The sequence below is a fragment of the Pseudophryne corroboree genome, chromosome 5, assembly GCF_028390025.1.
Source record: "Pseudophryne corroboree isolate aPseCor3 chromosome 5, aPseCor3.hap2, whole genome shotgun sequence".
NCBI classification, from domain to species: Eukaryota; Metazoa; Chordata; class Amphibia; order Anura; family Myobatrachidae; genus Pseudophryne; species Pseudophryne corroboree.
The window spans coordinates 520,403,042-520,430,791 of NC_086448.1; the positions used below are offsets into that span (position 1 = coordinate 520,403,042).

The 27,750-nt window shown below is 47.8% G+C and overlaps 1 protein-coding gene across 1 annotated transcript in view; it reads left to right on the forward strand.

Moving 5' to 3' along the window:
* RIOK1 (RIO kinase 1) overlaps positions 1 to 27,750 on the forward strand; it is a 207,602-nt gene that overhangs the window by 142,971 nt on the left and 36,881 nt on the right. The window contains exons 12-13 of the mRNA XM_063923108.1: positions 8,036 to 8,142; positions 24,206 to 24,271. Of these exons, the coding sequence (XP_063779178.1) occupies positions 8,036 to 8,142; positions 24,206 to 24,271 (173 nt within the window). The remainder of the gene's footprint in view (positions 1 to 8,035; positions 8,143 to 24,205; positions 24,272 to 27,750) is intronic.

The following is a 27,750-nucleotide window of genomic DNA, read 5'->3' on the forward strand; positions in this document are numbered from 1 at the left end:
GGCTTTGAAGGTTTATGTAGCCAGAACGGCTAGGGTCAGGAAAACAGAGTCTTTGTTTATCCTGTATGCTTCCAACAAGCTTGGTGCTCCTGCTTCAAAGCAAACTATTGCTCGCTGGATCTGTAACACGATTCAGCAGGCTCATTCTGCGGCTGGATTGCCGCTGCCAAAATTAGTTAAGGCCCATTCCACTAGGAAGGTGGGCTCTTCTTGGGCGGCTGCCCGAGGGGTCTCGGCATTACAGCTTTGCCGAGCGGCTACTTGGTCAGGTTCAAACACTTTTGCAAAGTTCTACAAGTTTGATACCCTGGCTGAGGAGGACCTTGTGTTTGCTCAATCGGTGCTGCAGAGTCATCCGCACTCTCCCGCCCGTTTGGGAGCTTTGGTATAATCCCCATGGTCCTTACGGAGTCCCCAGCATCCACTAGGACGTTAGAGAAAATAAGATTTTACTTACCGGTAAATCTATTTCTCGTAGTCCGTAGTGGATGCTGGGCGCCCGTCCCAAGTGCGGAATTCTTCTGCAATACTTGTATATAGTAATAAGGGTTATGTTATGGTTGCATCAGGGTTGACCTGATGCTCTGCTGTTGTTCATACTGTTAACTGGGTAGGTTTATCACAAGTTATACGGTGTGATTGGTGTGGCTGGTATGAATCTTGCCCTGGATTACCAAAATCTTTTCCTTGTACTGTCAGCTCTTATGGGCACAGTTTCTCTAACTGAGGTCTGGAGGATGGGCATAGTGGGAGGAGCCAGAGCACACCAGAACCTAAATTCTTTCTTAAAGTTCCCTGTCTCCTGCGGAGCCCGTCTATCCGCATGGTCCTTACGGAGTCCCCAGCATCCACTACGGACTACGAGAAATAGATTTACCGGTAAGTAAAATCTTATTATTAAATGTGTCTCCAAAGCTGTCAGGGCCTGGACTCTTTCCCACATTTGGTAATGACTTAATGGTTGCACGAACCTCATCCTCAGTAATAGGATCATCCAAGGGGTTCCTCTCCTCCTGTGTAAGTTTGAGCAAGTGGGCCTCCTCCAAAAAGGAGTAGCCTTCCTTCTCATCATCAGGACCAACAGTGTACAAGGATTTGTAGAAATGCATAAATTCAAAGCATATAGCAGGTGGATCGGAGAAGATAGTTACAGAGCTATTTACTGCATCCAGCAATGTCCTAGTACAGGGTCCTCTGATAAGACTCGCCAAGAGCCTTCCCGACTAATTCCCCAATCTATGAATCTTATTCCGTTGACAGTTATATTTATTGTGACCTGTTCTGTAGGAAAAGTATCATAAACGTTTTGCAGTAAGATATGCCTCTTTATGGGCAGGGCTATCATGGCATCTATAGGGACGATAGACTAACGTGAGTGTGGAACTTCATTCTTGTAATCGGGAAGTCAATTTTTTGTGTTTAGAGTTAATATGTGATATAATATGTCCTCTGAGGACAGCCTTGGAGGCCCCCAAAACAATGGGGTGTTAGTCTCCTGTTCCGAATTGTCAGTAGCATAATTATGCCACGTGCACTTAAAATGTTGAAGAAAATCTGAATGTGTGAGATATGCCGGGAAACGCCAGCATTTAGAAAAACAATGAGATAAAGCCAATCGAATAGACATAACTATAAGGGGCGTGGTCTGAAATAACAGTATTTCTCTATCGTCCTAAGTGGATGCTGGGGTTCCTGAAAGGACCATGGGGAATAGCGGCTCCGCAGGAGACAGGGCACAAAAGTAAAGCTTTTACAGGTCAGGTGGTGTGTACTGGCTCCTCCCCCTATGACCCTCCTCCAGACTCCAGTTAGATTTTTGTGCCCGGCCGAGAAGGGTGCAATTCTAGGTGGCTCTCATAAAGAGCTGCTTAGAGAGTTTAGCTTAGGTTTTTTATTTTACAGTGATTCCTGCTGGCAACAGGATCACTGCAACGAGGGACAGAGGGGAGAAGAAGTGAACTCACCTGCGTGCAGGATGGATTGGCTTCTTGGCTACTGGACATGAAGCTCCAGAGGGACGATCACAGGTACAGCCTGGATGGTCACCGGAGCCACGCCGCCGGCCCCCTCACAGATGCTGAAGCAAGAAGAGGTCCAGAATCGGCGGCTGAAGACTCCTGCAGTCTTCTTAAGGTAGCGCACAGCACTGCAGCTGTGCGCCATTTTCCTCTCAGCACACTTCACACGGCAGTCACTGAGGGTGCAGGGCGCTGGGAGGGGGGCGCCCTGGGAGGCAAATGAAAACCTTTAAAAAGGCTAAAAATACCTCACATATAGCCCCAGAGGCTATATGGAGATATTTACCCCTGCCTAAATGTACTAAATAGCGGGAGACGAGCCCGCCGGAAAAGGGGCGGGGCCTATCTCCTCAGCACACGGCGCCATTTTCTGTCACAGCTCCGCTGGTCAGGAAGGCTCCCAGGTCTCTCCCCTGCACTGCACTACAGAAACAGGGTATAACAGAGAGGGGGGGCAAAATAAATGGCAATATATCAATATAAAAGCAGCTATAAGGGAGCACTTAATCATAAGGCTATCCCTGTCATATATAGCGCTTTTTGGTGTGTGCTGGCAGACTCTCCCTCTGTCTCCCCAAAGGGCTAGTGGGTCCTGTCTTCGTATAGAGCATTCCCTGTGTGTCTGCTGTGTGTCGGTACGTGTGTGTCGACATGTATGAGGACGTTATTGGTGTGGAGGCGGAGCAATTGCCAAATATGAGGATGTCACCTCCTAGGGGGTCGACACCAGAATGGATGCCTTTATTTGTGGAATTACGGGATAGCGTCAACTCGCTTAAGCAGTCGTTTGCCGACATGAGGCGGCCGGACACTCAATTAGTGCCTGTCCAGGCGCCTCAAACACCGTCAGGGGCTGTAAAACGCCCCTTGCCTCAGTCGGTCGACACAGACCCAGACACAGGCACTGATTCCGGTGGTGAAGGTGACGAATCAACCGTATTTTCCAGTAGGGCCACACGTTATATGATTTTGGCAATAAAGGAGATGTTACATTTAGCTGATACTACAGGTACCACTAAACAGGGTATTATGTGGGGTGTGAAAAAACTACCAGTAGTTTTTACCGAATCAGAAGAATTAAATGACGTGTGTGATGAAGCGTGGGGTGCCCCGATAAAAAACTGCTAATTTCAAAGAAGTTATTGGCTTTATACCCTTTCCCGCCAGAGGTTAGGGAGCGCTGGGAAACACCTCCTAGGGTGGACAAAGCGCTAACACGCTTATCAAAACAAGTGGCGTTACCCTCTCCTGAGACGGCCGCACTTAAAGATCCATCAGATAGGAGGATGGAAAATATCCAAAAAGGTATATACACACATGCAGGTGTTATACTACGACCAGCTATTGCGACTGCCTGGATGTGCAGTGCTGGGGTAGTTTGGTCAGAGTCCCTGATCGAAAATATTGATACCCTGGACGGGGACAATATTTTACTGTCGTTAGAACAAATAAAGGATGCATTTCTTTATATGCGTGATGCACAGAGAGATATCTGCACACTGGCATCACGGGTAAGTGCTATGTCCATTTCGGCCAGAAGAGCTTTATGGACACGACAGTGGACAGGCGATGCGTAGAGGAGTTATTTGGGGTCGGTCTATCGGATTTGGTGGCCACGGCTACGGCCGGGAAATCCACCTTTCTACCTCAAGTCACTCCCCAACAGAAAAAGGCACCGACTTTTCAACCGCAGCCTTTTCGTTCCTTTAAAAATAAGAGAGCAAAGGGCTATTCATATCTGCCACGAGGCAGAGGACGAGGGAAGAGACAGCAACAGGCAGCTCCTTCCCAGGAACAGAAGCCCTCCCCGGCTTCTACAAAAGCCTCAGCATGACGCTGGGGCTTCGCAAGCGGACTTGGGGGCGGTAGGCGGTCGTCTCAAAAATTACAGCGCGCAGTGGGCTCACTCGCAGGTAAATCCCTGGATCCTGCAGATAATATCTCAGGGGTACAGGTTGAAATTAGAGACAGAGCCACCTCGCCGTTTCCTGAAGTCGGCTTTACCAACGTCCCCCTCAGAAAGGGAGACGGTTTTGGAAGCCATTCACAAGCTGTATTCTCAGCAGGTGATAGTCAAGGTACCTCTTCTACAACAAGGGAAGGGGTATTATTCCACTCTTTTTGTGGTACCGAAGCCGGATGGCTCGGTAAGGCCTATTCTAAATCTGAAGTCCTTGAACCTGTACATAAAGAAGTTCAAGTTCAAGATGGAGTCACTCAGAGCAGTGATAGCGAACCTGGAAGAAGGGGACTTTATGGTATCCTTGGACATCAAGGATGCGTATCTCCACGTTCCAATTACCCCTCACACCAGGGGTACCTCAGGTTCGTTGTACAAAACTGTCACTATCAGTTTCAGACGCTGCCGTTTGGTTTGTCCACGGCACCTCGGGTCTTTACAAAGGTAATGGCCGAGATAATATTTCTTCTTCGAAGAAAAGGCGTATTAATTATCCCATACTTGGACGATCTCCTAATAAGGACAAGGTCCAGAGAACAGCTAGAGATGGGTTTAGCACTATCTCAAGAGGTGCTAAAGCAGCACGGATGGATTCTGAATATTCCAAAATCCCAATTAATGCCGACAACTCGTCTGCTGTTCCTGGGGATGATTCTGGACACAGTTCAGAAAAAGGTTTTTCTTCCCGAAGAAAAAGCCAAGGAGTTATCTGACCTGGTCAGGAACCTCCTAAAACCAGGAAAGGTGTCTGTACATCAATGCACAAGAGTCCTGGGAAAAAATGGTAGCTTCTTACGAAGCAATCCCTTTCGGCAGATTCCATGCAAAGGGATCTGTTGGACAAATGGTCAGGGTCGCATCTTCAGATGCACCTGCGGATAACCCTGTCGCCGAGGACAAGGGTATCCCTTCTGTGGTGGTTGCAGGAGGCTCATCTATTGGAGGGCCGCAGATTCGGCATGCAGGATTGGATCCTGGTGACCACGGATGCCAGCCTGAGAGGCTGGGGAGCAGTCACACAGGGAAGAAATTTCCAGGGAGTGTGGTCGAGCCTGAAAAAGTCTCTTCACATAAGCATTCTGGAACTAAGAGCAATCTACAATGCTCTAAGCCAGGCGGAACCTCTGCTTTAAGGAAGACCGGTGTTGATCCAGTCGGACAACATCACGGCAGTCGCCCATGTAAACAGACAGGGCGGCACAAGAAACAGAATGGCAGAAGCTGCCAGGATCCTTCGCTGGGCGGAGAATCACGTGATAGCACTGTCAGCAGTATTCATCCCGGGCGTGGACAACTGGGAAGCAGACTTCCTCAGCAGACACGACCTTCACCCGGGAGAGTGGGTACTTCATCCAGAAGTTTTCCACATGCTATTAAACCGTTGGGTAAAACCAATGGTGGACATGATGGCGTCTCGCCTCAACAAGACACTGGACAGTTATTGCGCCAGGTCAAGAGATCCGCAGGCAATAGCTGTGGACGCGTTGGTAACACCTTGGGTGTACCAGTCCGTATATGTGTTTCCTCCTCTGCCTCTCATACCAAAGGTATTGAGGATTATACGGCAAAGAGGAGTAAGACTAGTGGCTCCGGATTGGCCAAGAAGGACTTGGTACCGGGAACTTCAAGAGATGGTCACGGACGATCCGTGGCCTCTACTTCTGAGAAGGGACCTGCTTCAGCAGGGTCCTTGTCTTTTTCAAGACTTACCGCGGCTGCGTTTGACGGCATGGCGTTTGAATGCCAGATCCTAAAAGGAAAAGGCATTCCAGAAGAAGTCATTCCTACCTTGATAAAGGCAAGGAAGGAAGTCACCGCGAAGCATTATCGCCGTATTTGGCGAAAATATGTTGCGTGGTGCGAGCAGCGGAGTGCTCCGATGGAGGAATTTCAACTGGGTCGTTTTCCTACATTTCCTGCAATCAGGATTGTCTATGGGTCTCAAATTGGGATCTATTAAGGTTCAAATTTCGGCCCTATCAATATTCTTCCAAAGAGAATTGGCCTCAGTCCCTGAGGTCCAGATTTTTATCAAAGGAGTACTGCATATACAGCCTCCTGTGGTGCCTAAGGTGGCACCGTGGGATCTAAATGTAGTTTTAGATTTCCTCAAATCCAATTGGTTTGAACCACTAAAGAATGTGGATTTGAAATATCTCACATGGAAAGTGACTATGTTACTGGCCCTGGCTTCGGCCGGGAGAGTATCTGAACTGGCGGCTTTGTTTTATAAAAGCCCTTATTTAATTTTCCATTCGACATAGGGCAGAGCTGCGGACGCGTCCGCATTTTCTCCCTAAGGTGGTATCAGCGTTTCACCTGAACCAGCCTATTGTAGTGCCTGCGGCTACAGACGACTTGAAGGACTCCAAGTTGTTGGACGTTGTCAGAGCCTTAAAAATATACATTTAAAGGACGGCTGGAGTCAGAAAATCTGACTCGCTGTTTATACTGTATGCACCCAACAAGTTGGGTGCACCTGCTTCTAAGCAGTCGATTGCTCGTTGGATTTGTAACAAAATTCAACTTGTACATTCTGTGGCAGGCCTGCCACAGCCTAAATCTGTTAAGGCCCATTCCGCAAGGAAGGTGGGCTCATCTTGGGCGGCTGCCCGAGGGGTCTCGGCATTACAACTCTGCCGAGCAGCTACGTGGTCAGGGGAGAACACGTTTGTAAATTTTTACAAATTTGATACCCTGGCAAAGGAGGACCTGGAGTTCTCTCATTCGGTGCTGCAGAGTCATCCGCACTCTCCCGCCCGTTTGGGAGCTTTGGTATAATCCCCATGGTCCTTTCAGGAACCCCAGCATCCACTTAGGACGATAGAGAAAATAAGAATTTACTTACCGATAATTCTATTTCTCGGAGTCCGTAGTGGATGCTGGGCGCCCATCCCAAGTGCGGATTATCTGCAATACTTGTACATAGTTATTGTTAACTAATTCGGGTTATTGTTTAGGAAGCCATCTTTCAGAGGCTCCTCTGTTATCATACTGTTAACTGGGTTTAGATCACAAGTTGTACGGTGTGATTGGTGTGGCTGGTATGAGTCTTACCCGGGATTCAAAATCCTCCCTTATTGTGTACGCTCGTCCGGGCACAGTACCTAACTGGAGTCTGGAGGAGGGTCATAGGGGGAGGAGCCAGTACACACCACCTGACCTGTAAAAGCTTTACTTTTGTGCCCTGTCTCCTGCGGAGCCGCTATTCCCCATGGTCCTTTCAGGAACCCCAGCATCCACTACGGACTCCGAGAAATAGAATTATCGGTAAGTAAATTCTTATTTTTTTATGGAGGTATGAATGACTTTAGAAAAAATATGTTTCGATAAAGAAAAGATAATAACTTAGAGAATGAGTGGAATGTGCGTGGGAATAAAAAGAATAATCCCTTTGTAGGGGGTTGTGTATACTTCAAGGGCCTGAGAAATCAAGATGGGAACAAAAAGAAGGGAAGCCTTCAACAACTGTATTGAAATCACCACCCAGGACATGTTCTTCTGTAAAATAGCAGCAAAAAGGTTTGGTTACAGGTGTTTGGAGCATACAAATTAAGCAAAGTATAATCTACTTTATCAATATTCTCATCCAACAGAATAAATCGCCCTTCAGGATCTAGAAAATTCCTACCAATTGAATATTGCTAATTTTTTTGAAATTGTGTCTGCAGTCGACGAGAAATTCATTTAAAGTGCCTTCCGCAAATTCATATGACAAAACAAATGGCCTAGAATGAGAATACTTAAATTGCATCAAACTGCTACTAATGGGGGCGTAAATGGCCTAATTTGAACCTTTACAGTCATGCTGGAATATTTTGTTATGTTCAAGACTGGATTTACCAAACTTGTCTCACCAACATCTTCTTTCCTTTCTGCATAACCACAAGCAAGAATTCCAAGATGCAATCACTTTTCATGTTCTTTATTAATTGCTGTGTCTGGCCTTGCCAATGTATACACATGTATATTTCTCATTTTTATTTTCACTAGATCACCAATAAAAAATACTAACAAAAATAATAATTATGCATCTTTTTTTTCTTGTGAATTACAGATTTCTTTGTAAAGTATGGAGTTGCAGTAATGACTGTGCGAGAGCTGTTCGAGTTCATTACAGATCCATCAATTACTCCGGATTACATGGATGCTTATCTAGAGAAGGTAAGCTAATCATTCCTGTTTAATACACAGGTGAAAAATCTAAATTTACATTTTAGACTCCTAGGAAAATAAATTATTATATTTAGTTATATCCTCAAAATGTTAGTGGTCATTCGAGGCTTAGTGGCCACTTGCTGCTGCAAGGTTAACTGTTCTAAGTAATAGCAATTTTATATTTTAATGACACAATGGAACCAGTTAGGACAGGGATAAGCCACATTCGGAACTCCTGTTGCTGTAGCACATCCCAGCATTCCCTGCTACATTTTTAGCATGCCCTAAAACAAAACTGGGATGTGTAGTTCTATAGCAGCTGGAATTCTACACATTGCCCTCACCCTGAGTTGGACTATAGTTACCCAGGTGACTTTTAAACAATTTCCTCTCCACCGGTGAATGTAGGTGATCTGGACCCTCACATAGGAAACATTTTATTGTTTGGAGAAACACGGGACCAGTGCACATGGCTCGTTTCCCAAAGTGGGGCAATAGAGAATGTGCTACTTCACCACCCTGTCCTTCTTCCATCACCCACACTGGCAAGGTGGTTATACTGTATGCATTGCGTCTCTCAGTGTTTTTAGTTAGATTCTCCATTCCTCCTCCTACACTTGCATGTGTCTAAAACAGGGTCATCGACCTCCCCACACAAAGTACTTTACCAGATGGTCTATACTAGTGACCCATTGTTTAGGGATATGTATATGGAGCATTTGGAGCATCTTGAGGATTCTCTGCAGCCCGTTTATTTTAATAATGTTAGAAACTCCCCCCTCACCCCAACCAGGAGATGGTCCCTCTGCGCCAAACCCTAAACTCACTACATAGCATATAAAGCAAAGTCTGAAAGAGAAGTGTAGGTACTCAGTGTATTGCCCAGATATTTCAGGCTAGACAGATGCCAAAGGCTAACAGATGCAATGGCAGTCTTCAGACTCCCCACCACATGAGCAGGTGTTCTCAGATTAACAGCTATGGATCTTCAGCGATTCGTTTTAAAGTTAGAAAGTGATCCACAGTTCTGAAATTCAGAGACTAGATTAGGGATTAACATACTCTGATTGAATAGGATGACTAGGAGGTCATTGGCAAAAAAAAAGACAATTTATATTCAGAATCGCTGATCCACAAGCACGAGGTACCTATTGGGATTGCAGGTTGGGCTGGAGTGTTGCACTTAAACTACTGTATCTTAAAAATGTATGCTTTTTTTTCTCTCTAATGTCCTAGAGGATGCTGGGACTCCGTAAGGACCATGGGGAATAGACGGGCTCCGCAGGAGACATGGGCACTTTAAGAAAGACTTTAGACTCTGGGTGTGCACTGGCTCCTCCCTCTATGCCCCTCCTCCAGACCTCAGTTTTAGACTGTGCCCAGAGGAGATGGGTGCACTGCAGGGAGCTCTCCTGAGTTTCCTGCTAAGAAAGCATATTTGTTAGGTTTTTTTCTTATTTTCAGGGAGCACTGCTGGCAACAGACTCCCTGCATCGAGGGACTGATGAGAGAGGAGCAGACCTACTTAAATGATAGGCTCTGCTTCTCGGCTACTGGACACCATTAGCTCCAGAGGGAGTGGAACACAGGTTCGTCCTGGGCGTTCATCCCAGAGCCGCGCCGCCGTTCTCCTCACAGAGCCGGAAGAAACGAAGAAAGAAGATTCTGAGGCGGCAGAAGCCTTTCGGGTGCTTCACTGAGGTAACGCACAGCACGGCAGCTGTGCGCCATTGCTCCCATACACCTCACACACTCCGGTCACTGTAAGGGTGCAGGGCGCAGGGGGGGGGGGGGCGCCCTGGGCAGCAATAAACCTCTCCTATGGCAAAATGACCTATATACATGTACAGGTGGGCACTGTACATTTATATAAAAGAGTCCCCGCCATGTTTTACAAAGTTTAAGCGGGACAGAAGCCCGCCGCCGAGGGGGCGGGGCTTCTCCCTCAGCACTCACCAGCGCCATTTTCTCTCCACAGCACCGCTGAGAGGAAGCTCCCCGGACTCTTCCCTGCTTTACACACGGTGAAAGAGGGTTTTAAAGGAGAGGGGGGGGGGGGGGGGGCACATAATTGGCGATTATACATTACAACAGCGCTACTGGTAAACATTCTGTGTTTTTCTCCTGGGTCATATAGCGCTGGGGTGTGTGCTGGCATACTCTCTCTCTGTCTCTCCAAAGGGCCTAAGGGGGAACCTGTCTTCAGAAAAGAGTTTCCCTGTGTGTGTGAAGTGTGTCGGTACGCGTGTGTCGACATGTTTGACGATGAAGGCTCGCCTAAGGAGGAGGGGCAGGGCATGAATGTCAGGTCGCCGTCGGCAACGCCGACACCGGACTGGATGGATATGTGGAATGTCTTGAATGCTAATGTAAATTTATTGCATAAGAGATTGGACAAGACTGAGGCTAGGGATCAGTCAGGTAGTCAGACCATGCCTGTCCCAGTGGCACAGGGACCTTCTGGGTCTCAGAAATGCACATTATCCCAGATCACTGACACAGATACCGACACGGATTCAGATTCCAGTGTCGACTATGAGGATGCAAAATTACAGCCAAAAGTGGCTAAAGGTATTCGTTACATGATTATTGCTATTAAAGAGGTTTTGCATATTACTGAGGAACCCCCTGTCCCTGACACGAGGGTACACATGTATAAAGAGAAAAAGCCTGAGATCACCTTTCCGTCCTCATTTGAGCTAAGCGAATTGTGCGAAAAGGCTTGGGAATCTCCAGACAGGAGACTACAAGTTCCCAAAAGGATTCTTATGGCGTATTCCTTCCCACAAAAGGACAGGATACGATGGGAATCTTCGCCTAAAGTAGACAAGGCGTTGACACGCTTATCCAAGAAGGTGGCACTGCCTTCCCAGGATACTGCTACCCTCAAGGATCCTGCGGATCGTAAGCTAGACGTTACCATGAAGTACATTTACACACATTCTGGTACTATTGTTAGGCCGGCTATGACATCGGCTTGGGTTTGTAGTGCTGTCGCAGCATGGACAGATTCCTTATCTACGGAGATTGAGACCTTGGATAAGGATACCATTCTAATGACCCTAGAGCATATCAAGGATGCAGCGTTATATATGAGGGATGCTCAAAGAGACATTTGTTTACTAAGCTCCAGAATAAATGCTATGTCTGTTTCTGCTAGGCGACTCTTGTGGACCCGACAGTGGACGGGGGATGCCGACTCAAAGCGGCATATGGAGTCGTTGCCTTACAAGGGGGAGGAGTTGTTTGGAGAAGGCCTCTCGGACCTTGTCTCTACTGCTACGGCTGGTAAATCGAATTTTTTACCTTATGTTCCCCCGCAACATACTAAGAAGGCACCTCATTACCAAATGCAGTCCTTTCGTTCAAATAAAAGCAAAAAGGTACGGGGATCGTCCTTTCTTGCCAGAGGTAAAGGCAAGGGAAAAAAGCTGCACACAGCTAGTTCCCAGGAGCAGAAGTCCTCCCCTACGTCTGCAAAATCCACCGCATGACGCTGGGGCTTCCCTGGGGGGGGGGGGTTCAGCTCAAGTGGGGGGCACGTCTTCGATTTTTCAGCCACGTCTGAGTTCACTCACAGGTGGATCCCTGGGCAATAGAGATTGTTTCTCAGGGATACAGGCTGGAATTCGAAGAGATGCCTCCTCGCCGGTTTTTCAAATCGGCTCTCCCAGCTTCTCCCTCAGAAAGGGAGTTAGTGTTAACTGCAATTCAAAAATTGTATCTGGAACAGGTGATAGTCAAGGTTCCTCTTCTCCAGCAAGGGAAGGGGTATTACTCAACCCTGTTTGTGGTCCCGAAACCGGACAGTTCGGTCGGACCCATTTTGAATCTGAAATTCCTGAACCTGTACTTGAAAAAGTTCAAGTTCAAGATGGAATCGCTCAGAGCGGTCATCGCCAGCCTGGAGGGGGGGTTTGGATGGTTTCCCTGGACATAAAGGATGCTTACCTTCATGTTCCGATTTTTCTTCCTCACCAGGCGTTCCTGAGATTTGCGGTACAGGACTGTCATTACCAATTTCAGACGTTGCCGTTTGGGCTTTCCACGGCCCCGAGAATTTTCACCAAGGTGATGGCGGAAATGATGGTGCTCCTGCGCAGGCAGGGTGTCACAATTATCCCATACTTGGACGATCTCCTCATAAAGGCGAGATCTCGAGAGAAGTTACTGGACAGCGTGTCACTGGCTGTGAAGACGTTGCAAGAGCACGGCTGGATTCTCAATATTCCGAAGTCCCAGCTGGTTCCTACAATGCGTCTGACCTTTTTGGGCCTGATTCTGGACACAGACCAGAAAAAGGTTTTTCTTCCGATAGAATAGGCTCAGGAGCTCATCACTCTGGTCAGGAACCTATTAAAGCCAAAAAAGGTTTCAGTGCTTCACTGCACACGTGTCCTGGGGAAGATGGTGGCATCGTACCTTCGGCAGGTTTCATGCGAGGACCTTTCAATTGGACCTGCTGGACAAATGGTCCGGGTCTCATTTACAAATGCATCGAAGGATCACCCTGTCTCCCAGAGCCAGGATATCTCTCCTGTGGTGGCTGCACAGTGCTCACCTCCTAGAAGGCCGCAGGTTCGGCATTCAGGACTGGATCCTGGTGACCACGGACGCAAGCCTCCGAGGTTGGGGAGCAGTCACACTGGGAAGAAATTTCCAAGGTCTCTGGTCAAGTCTAGAAACTTGTCTCCACATCAACGTACTGGAGTTGAGGGCCATATACAACGGCCTACGTCAAGCGGAGGCATTACTTCGGGGCAAACCGGTTCTGATTCAGTCGGACAATGTCACAGCAGTGGCTCATGTAAACCGCCAAAGCGGCACAAGGAGCAGAGTGGCCATGGCAGAAGCAACCAGGATTCTTTGCTGGGCGGAGAATCATGTAAGCGCACTGTCGGCAGTGTTCATCCCGGGGGTGGACAACTGGGAAGCGGACTTCCTCAGCAGACACGACCTGCATCCGGGAGAGTGGGGACTTCATCAGGAAGTCTTCGCACAGATCGCGGGTCGGTGGGGACTGCCTCAGATAGACATGATGGCATCCCGTCTCAACAAAAAGCTGAAGCGATATTGCGCCAGATCAAGAGATCCTCAGGCGATAGCTGTAGACGCTCTGGTGACACCATGGGTGTTCAGATCGGTCTATGTGTTCCCTCCTTTGCCTCTCATACCCAAGGTGTTGAGAATAATAAGACAAAGAAGAGTGAGAACAATCCTTATTGTTCCAGATTGGCCACGAAGGACTTGGTATCCAGATCTGCAAGAGTTGCTCACAGACGATCCGTGGCCTCTTCCTCTAAGGCAGGACCTGCTGCAACAGGGGCCCTGTCTGTTCCGAGACTTCCCGCGGCTGCATTTTTGACGGCATGGCGGTTGAACGCCGGATCCTAGCGGAAAAAGGTATTCCGGAGGAGGTCATTCCTACCCTGATTAAGGCTAGGAAGGAAGTGACAGCAAAACATTATCACCGCATATGGCGAAAATATGTTTCTTGGTGTGAGGCCAGGACTGCTCCTACGGAAGAGTTCCATTTGGGCCGTCTACTTCACTTCCTTCAAACAGGAGTGAATTTGGGCCTAAAATTAGGATCCATAAAGGTTCACATTTCGGCCTTGTCCATTTTCTTTCAAAAAGAATTGGCTTCTCTTCCTGAAGTACAGACATTTGTGAAGGGAGTGCTGCATATTCAGCCTCCTTTTGTACCTCCGGTGGCGCCTTGGGATCTTAACGTGGTATTAAGTTTCCTCAAGTCACCTTGGTTTGAACCACTCAAAACAGTGGAGTTGAAATATCTCACTTGGAAGGTGGTGATGTTGTTGGCCTTAGCTTCTGCAAGGCGTGTTTCGGAATTAGTGGCTTTGTCATATAAAAGTCCCTATCTGGTTTTTCACGTGGATAGGGCAGAATTGAGGACTCGTCCTCAATTCCTGCCTAAAGTGGTCTCATCTTTTCATATGAACCACCCTATTGTCGTGCCTGTGGCTACGCGTGATTTGGAGGATTCCGAGTCACTTGATGTGGTCAGGGCTTTGAAGATTTATGTGGCCAGAACAGCTAGGGTCAGGAAGACAGAGGCGCTGTTTATCCTGTATGCAGCCAATAAGGTTGGCGCACCGGCTTCAAAGCAGACTATTGCTCGCTGGATCTGTAACACGATTCAGCAAGCACATTCTTCGTCAGTATTGCCATTGCCAAAATCGGTTAAGGCCCATTCCACTAGGAAGGTGGGCTCTTCTTGGGCGGCTACCCGAGGGGTCTCGGCATTACAGTTGTGCCGAGCAGCTACTTGGTCGGGATCAAACACCTTTGCAAAGTTCTATAAGTTTGATACCCTAGCGGAGGAGGACCTCCTGTTTGCTCAATCGGTGCTGCAGAGTCATCCGCACTCTCCCGCCCGTTTGGTAGCTTTGGTATAATCCCCATGGTCCTTACGGAGTCCCAGCATCCTCTAGGACATTAGAGAAAATAAGATTTTACACTTACCGGTAAATCTATTTCTCGTAGTCCGTAGAGGATGCTGGGCGCCCGTCCCAAGTGCGGAATTCTTCTGCAAGACTTGTATATCGTTATTGCTTACATAAGGGTTTTCTTATAGTTCATCGGTTTGGACCGGGACTATGTTGTTTGTTCATACTGTTAACTGTGTAGTTTATCACAAGTTAGACGGTGTGATTGGTGTGGCTGTTATGAATCTTGCCCTTGGATTAACAAAAATCCTTTCCTCGTACTGTCCATCTCCTCTGGGCACAGTTTCTCTAACTGAGGTCTGGAGGAGGGGCATAGAGGGAGGAGCCAGTGCACACCCAGAGTCTAAAGTCTTTCTTAAAGTGCCCATGTTTCCTGCGGAGCCCGTCTATTCCCCATGGTCCTTACGGAGTCCCAGCATCCTCTACGGACTACGAGAAATAGATTTACCGGTAAGTGTAAAATCTTATTTCTCTAACGTCCTAGTGGATGCTGGGGACTCCGTAAGGACCATGGGGAATAGACGGGCTCCGCAGGAGACATGGGCACTTTAAGAAAGAATTTGTATTCTGGTGTGCTCTGGCTCCTCCCACTATGTCCCTCCTCCAGACCTCAGTTTGAATCTGTGCCCGGACGAGCTGGGTGCTGTTCAGTGAGCTCTCCTGAGTTTGCTGTAAGAAAGTATTTTGTCAGGTTTTTTATTTTCAGGGAGCTCTGCTGGCAATAGACTCCCTGCATCGTGGGACTGAGGGGAGAGAAGCAGCCCTACTCTCTGAAGATAGGTCCTGCTTCTTAGGCTACTGTACACCATTAGCTCCAGAGGGATCTTAAACAGGATCTCACCCTCGTCGTCCAATCACGGAGCCGCGCCGCCGTCCCCCTCGCAGAGCCGGAAGACAGAAGCCGGGTGAGCATAAGAAGCAAGAAGACTTCGAAATCGGCAGCAGAAGACTCCAGTCTTCACTGAGATAGCGCACAGCACTGCAGCTCTGCGCCATTGCTCCCACATACACCCACATACTCCGGTCACTGTAAGGGTGCAGGGCGCAGGGGGGGGCGCCCTGGGCAGCAATTAGGACCTCTTGGCAAAAGTTTGACATATAAACTGTTGGGCACTGTATATATGTATGAGCCCCCGCCATAATATTGTACATAAACGCGGGACAGAAGCCCGCCGCTGAGGGAGCGGGGCTTCTTCCTCAGCACTCACCAGCGCCATTTTTTCTCCACAGCTCCGCTGAGAGGAAGCTCCCCAGGCTCTCCCCTGCAGATACACGGTACAAGAGGGTAAAAAGAGAGGGGGGGCACATAATTAGGCGCAAAAAACAATATAAAACAGCAGCTACTGGGTTAACATTAAGTTACTGTGTTATTCCTGGGTTGTATAGCGCTGGGGTGTGTGCTGGCATACTCTCTCTCTGTCTCTCCAAAGGGCCTTGTGGGGGAACTGTCTTCGAAAAGAGCATTCCCTGTGTGTGTGGTGTGTCGGTACGCTTATGTCGACATGTTCGACGAGGAAGGCTATGTGGAAACAGAGCTGGAGCAAATGAATGTGGTGTCTCCGCCGACGGCGCCGACACCTGATTGGATGGATATGTGGAAGGTTTTAAATGATAATGTAAATTCCTTGCATAAAAGGTTGGATAAAGCTGAAGCCTCAGGACAGTCAGGGTCTCAGCCCATGCCTGATCCTATGTCGCAGGGGCCGTCAGGGTCTCAGAAGCGCCCACTATCCCAAATTGTTGACACAGATACCGACGTGGATTCTGACTCCAGTGTCGATTACGATAATGCTAAAATACAGCCAAAATTGGCTAAAGCCATCCGTTATATGATTATAGCAATTAAGGATGTGTTGCACATCACAGAGGAAACCCCAGTCCCTGACAAGAGGGTTCATATGTATGGGGAAAAAAGGCAGGTGGTGACCTTTCCCCCTTCACACGAGCTAAATGAGTTATGTGAAAAGGCTTGGGAATCTCCAGATAAAAAACTGCAGATTTCCAAAAGGATGCTTATGGCGTACCCTTTCCCGCCAACGGACAGGTTACGCTGGGAATTCCTTCCCTAGGGTGGACAAAGCTTTGACACGCTTATCCAAGAGGGTAGGCCTGCCGTCACAGGATACGGCCACCCTAAAAGATGCTGCGGATAGAAAGCAAGAGGGTACTCTAAAGTCCATTTATACGCATTCAGGTACCTTACTGAGGCCAGCGATCGCGTCGGCCTGGGTGTGTAGCGCTGTAGCAGCATGGACAGATACCCTGTCTGAGGAACTTGATACCTTAGACAAGGATACTATATTAATGACCCTGGGGCATGTAAAAGACGCTGTCCTATATATGAGAGATGCTCAAAGAGACATTAGTATTCTGAGTTCTAGAATAAATGCTATGTCGATTTCTGCCAGAAGGGTCCTGTGGACTCGGCAATGGACAGGTGATGCCGACTCAAAAAGGCACATGGAGGTTTTGCCTTACAAGGGTGAGGAATTGTTTGGGGAGGGTCTCTCGGAGCTAGTCTCCACAGCTACTGCTGGAAAGTCAAATTTTTTGCCATTTGTTTCCTCACAACCCAAGAAAGCACCGTATTACCAAATGCAGTCCTTTCGATCACAAAGAGGCAAGAAAGTCCGAGGTGCGTCCTTTCTTGCCAGGGGCAGGGGCAGAGGAAAGAAGCTGCACAACACAGCTAGTTCCCAGGAACAGAAGTCCTCCCCAGCTTCCACTGAATCCACCGCATAACGCTGGGGCTCCACAGGCAAAGCTAGGCCCGGTGGGGGCGCGTCTTCGAAATTTTAGCCACATGTGGGTTCACTCCCAGTTAGATCTCTGGGCGATAGATATTGTGTCGCAGGGATACAAGCTGGAATTCGAAGAGATGCCCCCTCACCGATACCTCAAATCGGCCCTGCCAGCTTCCCCCCTCGAGAGGGAGACAGTGCTAGCTGCAATTCACAAATTGTACCTTCAACAGGTGGTGGTCAAGGTTCCCCTCCTTCAACAAGGAAAGGGTTATTATTCGACCATGTTTGTAATACCGAAACCGGACGGTTCGGTCAGACCCATATTTAATTTAAAATCCCTGAACATATACCTGAAAAGGTTCAAGTTCAAGATGGAATCGCTCAGAGCGGTCATCGCAAGCCTGGAAGGGGGGGATTTTATGGTGTCTCTGGACATAAAGGATGCATACCTTCATGTCCCCATTTATCCACCTCATCAGGCGTACCTCAGATTTGTGGTACAGGATTGCCATTACCAATTTCAGACGTTGCCGTTTGGTCTCTCCACGACACCGAGAATATTTACCAAGGTAATGGCGGAAATGATGGTACTCCTGCGGAAGCAAGGGGTCACAATTATCCCGTACTTGGACGATCTCCTCATAAAAGCGAGATCAAGAGAGCAGTTGCTGAACAGCGTATCACTTTCTCTGGAAGTGTTACGGCAACACGGCTGAATTCTAAATATTCCGAAGTCGCAGTTGGTTCCTACGACTCGTCTGCCTTTCCTAGGCATGATTCTGGACACAGACCAGAAAAGGGTTTATCTCCCGATAGAGGAAGCTCAGGAACTCATGACCCTGGTCAAGAACCTATTAAAACCAAAACAGGTGTCAGTGCATCACTGCACTCGAGTCCTGGGAAAGATGGTGGCATCATATGAGGCCATTCCCTTCGGCAGGTTCCATGCGAGGACCTTTCAATGGGACTTACTGGACAAATGGTGTGGATCACATCTTAAGATGCATTGGTTAATCACCCTATCCCCCAGGGCCAGGGTGTCTTTCCTGTGGTGGCTGCAGAGTGCTCACCTTCTCGAGGGCCGCAGATTCAGCATTCAGGACTGGGTCCTGGTGACCACGGATGCAAGCCTCCGAGGGTGGGGGGCAGTCACACAGGGAAGAAATTTCCAAGGTCTGTGGTCAAGTCAGGAGACTTGCCTTCACATCAACATCCTGGAACTAAGGGCCACATACAACGCCCTACGTCAAGCGGAGACCCTGCTTCGCGACCAATCGGTTCTGATTCAGTCAGACAACATCACCGCGGTGGCTCATGTAAACCGCCAAGGCGGCACAAGGAGCAGGGTGGCGATGGCGGAAGCCACCAGAATTCTTCGCTGGGCGGAGAATCACGTAAGCGCACTGTCAGCAGTGTTCATTCCGGGAGTGGACAACTGGGAAGCAGACTTCCTCAGCAGGCACGACCTCTACCCGGGAGAGTGGGGACTTCATCAAGAAGTCTTCACACAGATTGCAAGTCGGTGGGAACTGCCACAGGTGGACATGATGGCATCCCGCCTCAACAAAAAGCTACAGAGGTATTGCGCCAGGTCAAGAGAGCCTCAGGCGATAGCTGTAGACGCACTAGTGACACCGTGGGTGTTCCAGTCGCTTTATGTATTTCCTCCTCTTCCTCTCATACCCAAGGTGCTGAGAATCATAAGAAAAAGAGGAGTGATAACAATTCTCATTGTTCCGGAGTGGCCAAGAAGGACTTGGTATCCAGATCTGCAAGAAATGCTCACAGAGGACCCGTGGCCTCTGCCTCTAAGACAGGACTTGTTGCAACAGGGGCCCTGTCTGTTCCAAGACTTACCGCGGCTGCGTTTGACGGCATGGCGGTTGAACGTCGGATCCTAGCAGAAAAAGGCATTCCGGATGAGGTTATTCCTACGCTGATAAAGGCTAGGAAGGACGTGACGGCTAAACATTATCACCGTATATGACGAAAATATGTTGCTTGGTGTGAGGCCAGGAATGCCCCCACGGAGGAATTCCAGCTCGGCCGTTTCCTTCACTTCCTACAGTCGGGAGTGACTTTGGGCCTAAAATTGGGTTCCATTAAGGTCCAGATTTCGGCCCTGTCTATTTTCTTTCAAAAAGAACTGGCTTCTCTGCCTGAAGTTCAGACGTTGTAAAGGGAGTGCTGCATATTCAGCCCCCTTTTGTGCCTCCAGTGGCACCTTGGGATCTTAACGTGGTGTTTAGTTTCTGAAGTCACACTGGTTTGAACCACTTAAAACCATGGAGTTAAAATATCTCACGTGGAAGGTGGTCATGCTATTAGCCTTGGCTTCGGCTAGGCGTGTGTCAGAATTAGCGGCTTTGTCACATAAAAGCCCCTATCTGGTTTTCCTTATGGACAGAGCAGAATTGCGGACCCGCCCACAATTTCTGCCAAAAGTGGTGTCATCTTTTCATATGAACCAACCTATTGTGGTGCCTGTGGCTACTCGTGACTTGGAGGATTCCGAGTTACTAGATGTGGTCAGGGCTTTGAAGGTTTATGTAGCCAGAACGACTAGAGTCAGGAAAACTGAGTCGCTGTTTATCCTGTATGCATCCAACAAGCTGGGTGCTCCTGCTTTAAAGCAAACTATTGCTCGCTGGATCTGTAACACAATTCAGCAGGCTCATTCTGCGGCTGGATTGCCGCTGCCAAAATCGGTAAAAGCCCACTCCACAAGGATGGTGGGCTCTTCTTGGGCGGCTGCCCGAGGGGTCTCGGCATTACAGCTTTGCCGAGCAGCTACTTGGTCAGGTTCAAACACTTTTGCAAAGTTCTACAAGTTTGATACCCTGGCTGAGGAGGACCTTGTGTTTGCTCATTCGGTGCTGCAGAGTCATCCGCACTCTCCCGCCCGTTTGGGAGCTTTGGTATAATCCCCATGGTCCCTTACGGAGTCCCCAGCATTCACTAGGACGTTAGAGAAAATAAGATTTTACTTACCGGTAAATCTATTTCTCGTAGTCCGTAGTGGATGCTGGGCGCCCGTCCCAAGTGCGGAATTCTTCTGCAATACTTGTATATAGTTATTGCTTAAATAAGGGTTATGTTATAGTTGCATCAGGGCTGATCTGATGCTCTGTTGTTGTTCATACTGTTAACTGGGTAAGTTTATCACAAGTTATACGGTGTGATTGGTGTGGCTGGTATGAGTCTTGCCCTGGATTCCAAAATCCTTTCCTTGTACTGTCAGCTCTTCCGGGCACAGTTTCTCTAACTGAGGTCTGGAGGAGGGACATAGAGGGAGGAGCCAGAGCACACCAGAATACAAATTCTTTCTTAAAGTGCCCATGTCTCCTGCGGAGCCCGTCTATTTCCCATGGTCCTTACGGAGTCCCCAGCATCCACTACGGACTACGAGAAATAGATTTACCGGTAAGTAAAATCTTATCCCCCCCCCCTTTCTTTTTTAACGTATGTTTTCTTTATAATTAGGTACTGTGTACTGCACGGAGCTGCTCCTAGCTTGCCAAGGAGGAAGTAGTGGTATGCACTGCCATCAGGCACCCACAAAGCACTCCTGTCCCTGTAAAAACTGCATGGACCTAGGGCACAGTGTGCGCCCCCTCCCTTTCAGGCTAATTGTTTGTTTGATTGGTATAACCGTTTCACTGGGTTACTGCAACTCCTTTCCGGACTCTTTTTAAAAAAGTAGTTGCATGATGGTTTCAGGGGAAAGGAGTTTACATTTTATAGTTAGTTATGTCAATGCCACACTCCAGCCCAACCTGCAATCCTATTACTTTGCATTCCTGCCATTCAGATCCTTAACTGCTTCAATATACTATACCGCCCTCTAGGCCCTCACCAACAGCGTGACAGACTCGTTCCTCCATTAGAAGTAACAGTTTCTGCAGAGCCTGTTAAGTTCTATCCTTGTCTCCTTTAGCGCAGCAAGGTTGATATCTGTCAGGGAGATCTTATATGCCATTTTCAGGGGTCTAAGCTTTTGCAGAAACAACGGTTTGGTTCCCGCTATTTGTTTATTTAATGTAGAAGCCTGGTTGAAGTAATTTCCCATGCACTGGACATCCTCCTCCGTATTCATTGTGTTCAAAATAATCAGAAATTGCCTGGGCAAGTTAAGGCTTACTATATGCATCACAAAGGAGGAGCTCATTCAGATTCCACATGTACTATTGGAGGAGAGACGTGTCATCCAGAGAGTCATAGTAATAAGTGCGTAGACAGACCAAGTCATGACATAAATAAACCTAAACAGAGGTGTGTCTAATCTGGCACAGAAATCTATGTGGGAGTAGGAAGTACTTGAGTCTAATGCAGGTCCCAAGCGGGCTTAAATAAAACTTGTAATCCCTTAACCCTAGATTCTGAAGCCAACAACTATCTACCAGCTGGTGTTCGTGTAGGTTATGTCTTACCTTGCAGTGTATCTTCAAAGAATGCCTATGTGAGAGTCAGGAGGTATCAGTCTCGGTCTGGACAGTCTAATTTCAATCACCTTCCACTATGAGAATCCTATCATGGAGAGTTTGGTCCAGCACTTTTTGGCATTCTACAAAGTTAAACCGCTCTACTTCAGAAAAAGGCAAACAACAGGAGAGCAGTATGGCAAAACCCAGTGTCTTACCCATGCTATTGTTACTGAAAATGGTGGTGTGCGAAAATAACATTCCTTTAGAATAAGTGCTGCATCTCACTTAAAGCACATGGATTCTGAGGTGCAACCGTTGGTACCAAATATCATATACTTACTAAACCTTTATCTGTGGAAAGTCCATGTAAAATGAAGTGTGACCTAAAAATGCCAGGGGAACAATAAAGTATGAGAGGTCCAAAGAAGTCAGTGAGTCTTTTTAACCTTGCAGTGACATGGTGTCAGATCACACAATGAAACAATAATGATAAAGACAATTGGGGCGATTCAGTTGTTTAATGGATGCCCATAATTGCATATCGCTTGTCCCTTTAGATGAGGCAATATGCAATTGTTTCGGTATCCATTGTTTTTGCACAGTGATCATGGCCAGAAATACTGGGTTTAATTCTGGGCAAGCCTGTCTGCAGAAACCATTGAATTGCTGCTGGCGGGCACTTGCGAGAGGGCGGCAACAACAATTCAATTGCCCCCACTATGTAGAGTCAGAATGTTTAAAATAGGTGATTTGCGTTAGGCTCTCAGGTGGGCTGCTCCAAGTTACGTTATTTCTGCAATTGGGGTTTCTCCTAGGTAAAAAGTGGTGGAATAGACCCGAGGAGTAGAGGGACAGGTGAAATGCCTATATCTGAGCAAAATGGGAGTAAACCACATGGTATCCGCAGGGTTAGAAGTTTTTCAATTGTGAGACTTGGAGGCTGAAGAGGAAGCTCCGCCTATATTTAATATTCAGCTTTCTCAGTTTAGCAGTCAGGAAATGTAATCCTGATAGATTTGAATTCTTTGACTGTCAGTGTTAATACCATTTAAGCTTCCGGTGTACTTTCCTAAAGATGTCTTCTGCGTATAGTACGGCTGCCTACGACATCTCTGGTTGTGTCTGTTGGGTCCACTCTAGGTTACAGTGCTTGGTGCACCTTGTTGATAAATGATTTATTGTCGTGACACACTATTTTGTTGAGTATTCTGGTAAGGTAATCAATCATTTTCCTGTGTTGCAGTGTCCTCAAAGATATCATTAACCCTCATGTTATTTTACATGGCAATTGTATTGAGGTCGTCCAGCCTACTGGTGATAGTTTTGAATGCAGTGGTTTGTTGTAACCGGGCCTCAGAAAGTCAGTTTTGATAGTCTACCAAGGGAACATCAGTTTGATTCCCAAGTAGGAGAGGTTCGCCTTGATAGTGGCTATTTCAGTGAAAATATTTGGTCTGATGCTCCAGGGCATCAATGTCTTGTTTGGTAGGAAGCTCCCATTTTGTAGGTATAGAATTTGTAATACTTGGTTGATGCCCCTTCAGCTGAGGCCATGATGGCTTGTAGAAGATCTTCAATCTGGGAGAGGGAATTTGTGGATAGATTGTGCGGAGAAGAGGGTAGTTGGATAGTTTCTGTAGTTGTAAGGTTGTAATTTTTGAGGCATTGCCTCATATCTGAGTTAGATGGGATATCAGCTGGGCAATTTGTGTCCTTTTTACAAGCATACTTCTTGTCTATCTTCATCAAAAAGGGAGGGGTGAAGCAACAAAAAAAGGTATATGTTGATCAAGGTTGCCATGGGCCACATTCCCCCATATTGAGGCTAGACCGCGATAGTTAGTAAATAGCCTCACACTTACCACAGGTTAGGGTACACTAGTGGAGGGTGTGTGGGTGTCCTACAACTGAGATTAGCCAAATGTAAGGTAAGCAATTTGGAACAGATGAAGCAGGCTGTGTGGCAGCAAGAGAGGTCCTGTGGTTTAAGGCTTGACCAGTCAGGCAGACTCACTGCAACATAGTAGAGCTATTGTGTAGTAGAAAGGGTCTCAAGATGCTAGTAAAAAATCAGGTAAGACGGAAAGATGTCTAGAGACTGTAAGAGTGTGTTTACTGGTATGTAGTTCCACAGAGGGACTAATTAGCATAAATCTTTAGTTGCAGATGCTGAAGTCTGTGGTAATGTAAGCAGGGTGACATGGTATGCTGAGTGGGCACATCAATGCCCTGGCCTCAGTAGGGGCAAGGTCTCCCGGTGGAGTGCTACAGCTCCAGACCCGAGGATTTGTGAGGAGCGGGAGCATCAGCAGGCTGTATGTGACTGTACCAACAGATGTCACATGTTACATTTACAGAGTTACAAGAATGATGTTTTTGTTATTCCTCTGAGATTTTTTGCTGGTAACTATTTTTTATTTTTTTATTTAAGGCAATGGAGATAGCTGCTCAAAGAACAGAAGAACAAAGATCAAGTCAGGATAAGGTTGATGAAGAGGTAAGTAACCTATACTGTGACATTTGCTATCTTTGCTATTTTTGTTTAAAATGTATGGACAGTTCTAAGAAGCCACTATACAAGCAGGCAACTAGTTGCAGGTTTCAAGCAACTTCTTCAACCCCATTTGTAAGATTGTAGAGGAGGGTTTTCCCAAACTCTGCCATTTACTGTCCAAGTTTTAAGAATATCAAGGCTTGCGCACAGGTGGCTTAATTAGTACCTCAGTCAATTTGATTTAACCAGCTGGACTCAAGCATGGATATCCTTAAGACCTGGACTGTAATGGCGGAGTTTGGGATACTACAACTCTGGGCATGCCCTGTGTATTTTTCCAGTTTTCTTGTTTTACTATGTTATGTATTGAATTAACTAAACATAATATTTTACCTTATCTTTACCTTACATTTTAAAATGTTCTTAATTACTTTTTTGAATTGTTGAAAAGGCCCAAGCGCTCCCTAAAGCTCCCATTTCACACAAAAAAGGGTATTATTATAGTTCCTTTTGGCAAAATACAGCTTTTCCAAAACTTGGTGCCTAAAGCCACAGAATACAGTCATAGAGCTGTGTACAAGGTTTAGAGATGTGAAAAGGTTGCCTTTTATTAGAGTATTGATGCCATCCTGCCAGCTGGAGCCTTTTATTGTAAACCGTGTGTCCTGTAAACCTGCTTATGGGCTGATTCAGAAGTGGTTGTCATTTTGCAACTTTGCTGCATAGTTGTACGCATCAGCAGTGCGGGAATGTGTAAAAGCCACAGGGGTCATTTTGAGTTAAGACGCCCACTGCAGGCTCCTGTGATCCGTTGCGTCCAAGGGCACAGCATTGGCTTATCCGTATGACCGTCGGACGTATATTAGTAATCCACAGGTTATTCAGGATGCCCGGTGATGATATGCTGCAGAGGACAGTAAATCTGCGTTAGACGCAGCAGGCCCTGGCCTCGGCATGCCAAAATGGGGCTGACACGTCCCCTTTTGGCAAATGCTCCACGTTGCCGTCCCTGAACCGAAATGGACACAGCCTGTCAATCTGGGCGCTTCATCCAGGGCACTGTGAGTGACGTCACAAAGCACATGTGAGTTAACGTTCATATCTGAATCAGGCCCTTTGTGTGGATTCAGTCAATGCTGGTTGGAAAGAATTGTTTGATAAATGACATTAGTAAACATCATTTCTCTAACGTCCTAAGTGGATGCTGGGAACTCCGTAAGGACCATGGGGAATAGCGGCTCCGCAGGAGACTGGGCACAACTAAAGAAAGCTTTAGGACTACCTGGTGTGCACTGGCTCCTCCCTCTATGACCCTCCTCCAGACCTCAGAATTTTGTGCCCGGCCGAGCTGGATGCACACTAGGGGCTCTCCTGAGCTCTTAGAAAGAAAGTAATATTTAGGTTTTTTATTTTCAGTGAGATCTGCTGGCAACAGACTCACTGCTACGAGGGACCTAGGGGAGAGAAGCGAATCTACCTGCTTGCAGCTAGCTTGGGCTTCTAGGCTACTGGACACCATTAGCTCCAGAGGGATCGAACACAGGCCCAGCCTCGGTCGTCCGGCCCCGGAGCCGCGCCGCCGTCCCCCTAGCAGAGCCAGAAGCAAGAAGACGTTCCTGGAAATCGGCGGCAGAAGACTTCGGTCTTCATTAAGGTAGCGCACAGCACTGCAGCTGTGCGCCATTGCTCCCCAGGCACACCACATACTCCGGTCACTGATGGGTGCAGGGCGCTGGGGGGGGGGGGGGGCGCCCTGGGCTGCAATATAAGTACCTTACTTGGCAAATTAACACATAATATAGCCTTTAAGACTATATATGTGTAAAATCCCCTGCCATAACTGTATAAAAAAAGCGGGAGAAGCCCGCCGGAAAAGGGGCGGGGCTATCTCCCTCAGCACACTGGCGCCATTTTCCCTCACAGCTCCGCTGGAAGGATCGCTCCCCAGGCTCTCCCCTGCAGTTCCAGACTACATAGGGTAAAAAAGAGAGGGGGGGGGGGGGGGGCACTAAATTTAGGCGCAATCTGTGATATATAAGCAGCTATAAGGGGTAAAATCACTGTGTAGTGTGTATCCCTGTTTTCTCTGACGTCCTAGTGGATGCTGGGAACTCCGTAAGGACCATGGGGAATAGCGGCTCCGCAGGAGACTGGGCACAAAAGTAAAAGCTTTAGGACTACCTGGTGTGCACTGGCTCCTCCCCCTATGACCCTCCTCCAAGCCTCAGTTAGATTTTTGTGCCCGGCCGAGAAGGGTGCACACTAGGGGCTCTCCTGAGCTTCTTAGTGAAAGTTTAGTTTTAGGTTTTTATTTTCAGTGAGACCTGCTGGCAACAGGCTCACTGCATCGAGGGACTAAGGGGAGAAGAAGCGAACTCACCTGCGTGCAGAGTGGATTGGGCTTCTTAGGCTACTGGACACCATTAGCTCCAGAGGGACCGAACACAGGCCCTGCCTCGGAGCTCGGTCCCAGAGCCGCGCCGCCGGCCCCCTTACAGAGCCAGAAGCAAGAAGAGGTCCGGAAAAATCGGCGGCAGAAGACATCAGTCTTCAACAAGGTAGCGCACAGCACTGCAGCTGTGCGCCATTGTTACTCAGGCACACTTCACACTCCGGTCACTGAGGGTGCAGGGCGCTAGGGGGGGGCGCCCTGAGCAGCAATGTAAAACACCTTGGCTGGCATAAATACACCACATATAACCCCCAGGGGAGAAAAGGCCGCCGAGAAGGGGGCGGAGCCTATCTCCTCAGCACACGGGCGCCATTTTCCATCACAGCTCCGCTGGAAGGACGTCTCCCTGACTCTCCCCTGCAGTCCTGCACTACAGAAAAGGGTAAAAAAGAGAGGGGGGCACTAATTTGGCGCAGTTTTAATACTAACAGCAGCTATAAAGGGAAAAGCACATTTTATAGTGGTATTCCTGTATATATATAGCGCTCTGGTGTGTGCTGGCATACTCTCCCTCTGTCTCCCCAAAGGGCTAGTGGGGTCCTGTCCTCTATCAGAGCATTCCCTGTGTGTGTGCGGTGTGTCGGTACGATTGTGTCAACATGTTTGAGGAGGAAAATGAGATGGAGGCGGAGCAATTGCCTATTATACAGTTGTCACCCCCTAGGGAGTCGACACCTGAGTGGATGAGCTTATGGAAGGAATTGCGTTACAGTGTCAGCTCTTTACAACAGACAGTTGATGACATGAGACAGCCGGCTACTCAGCTTGTGCCTGTCCAGGGGTCTCAAACGCCATCAGGGGCTTTAAAACGGCCGTTACCTCAAATGGCAGACACAGACACTGATACTGACTCCAGTGTCGATGATGAGGAGACAAACGTGACTTCCACTAGGGCCACACGTTACATGATTGAAGCAATGAAAAATGTATTGCATATCTCTGATAATACAAGTACCACTAAAAAGGGTATTATGTTTGGTGAGAAAAAACTGCCTGTAGTTTTTCCTGTATCCGAGGAATTAAATGAAGT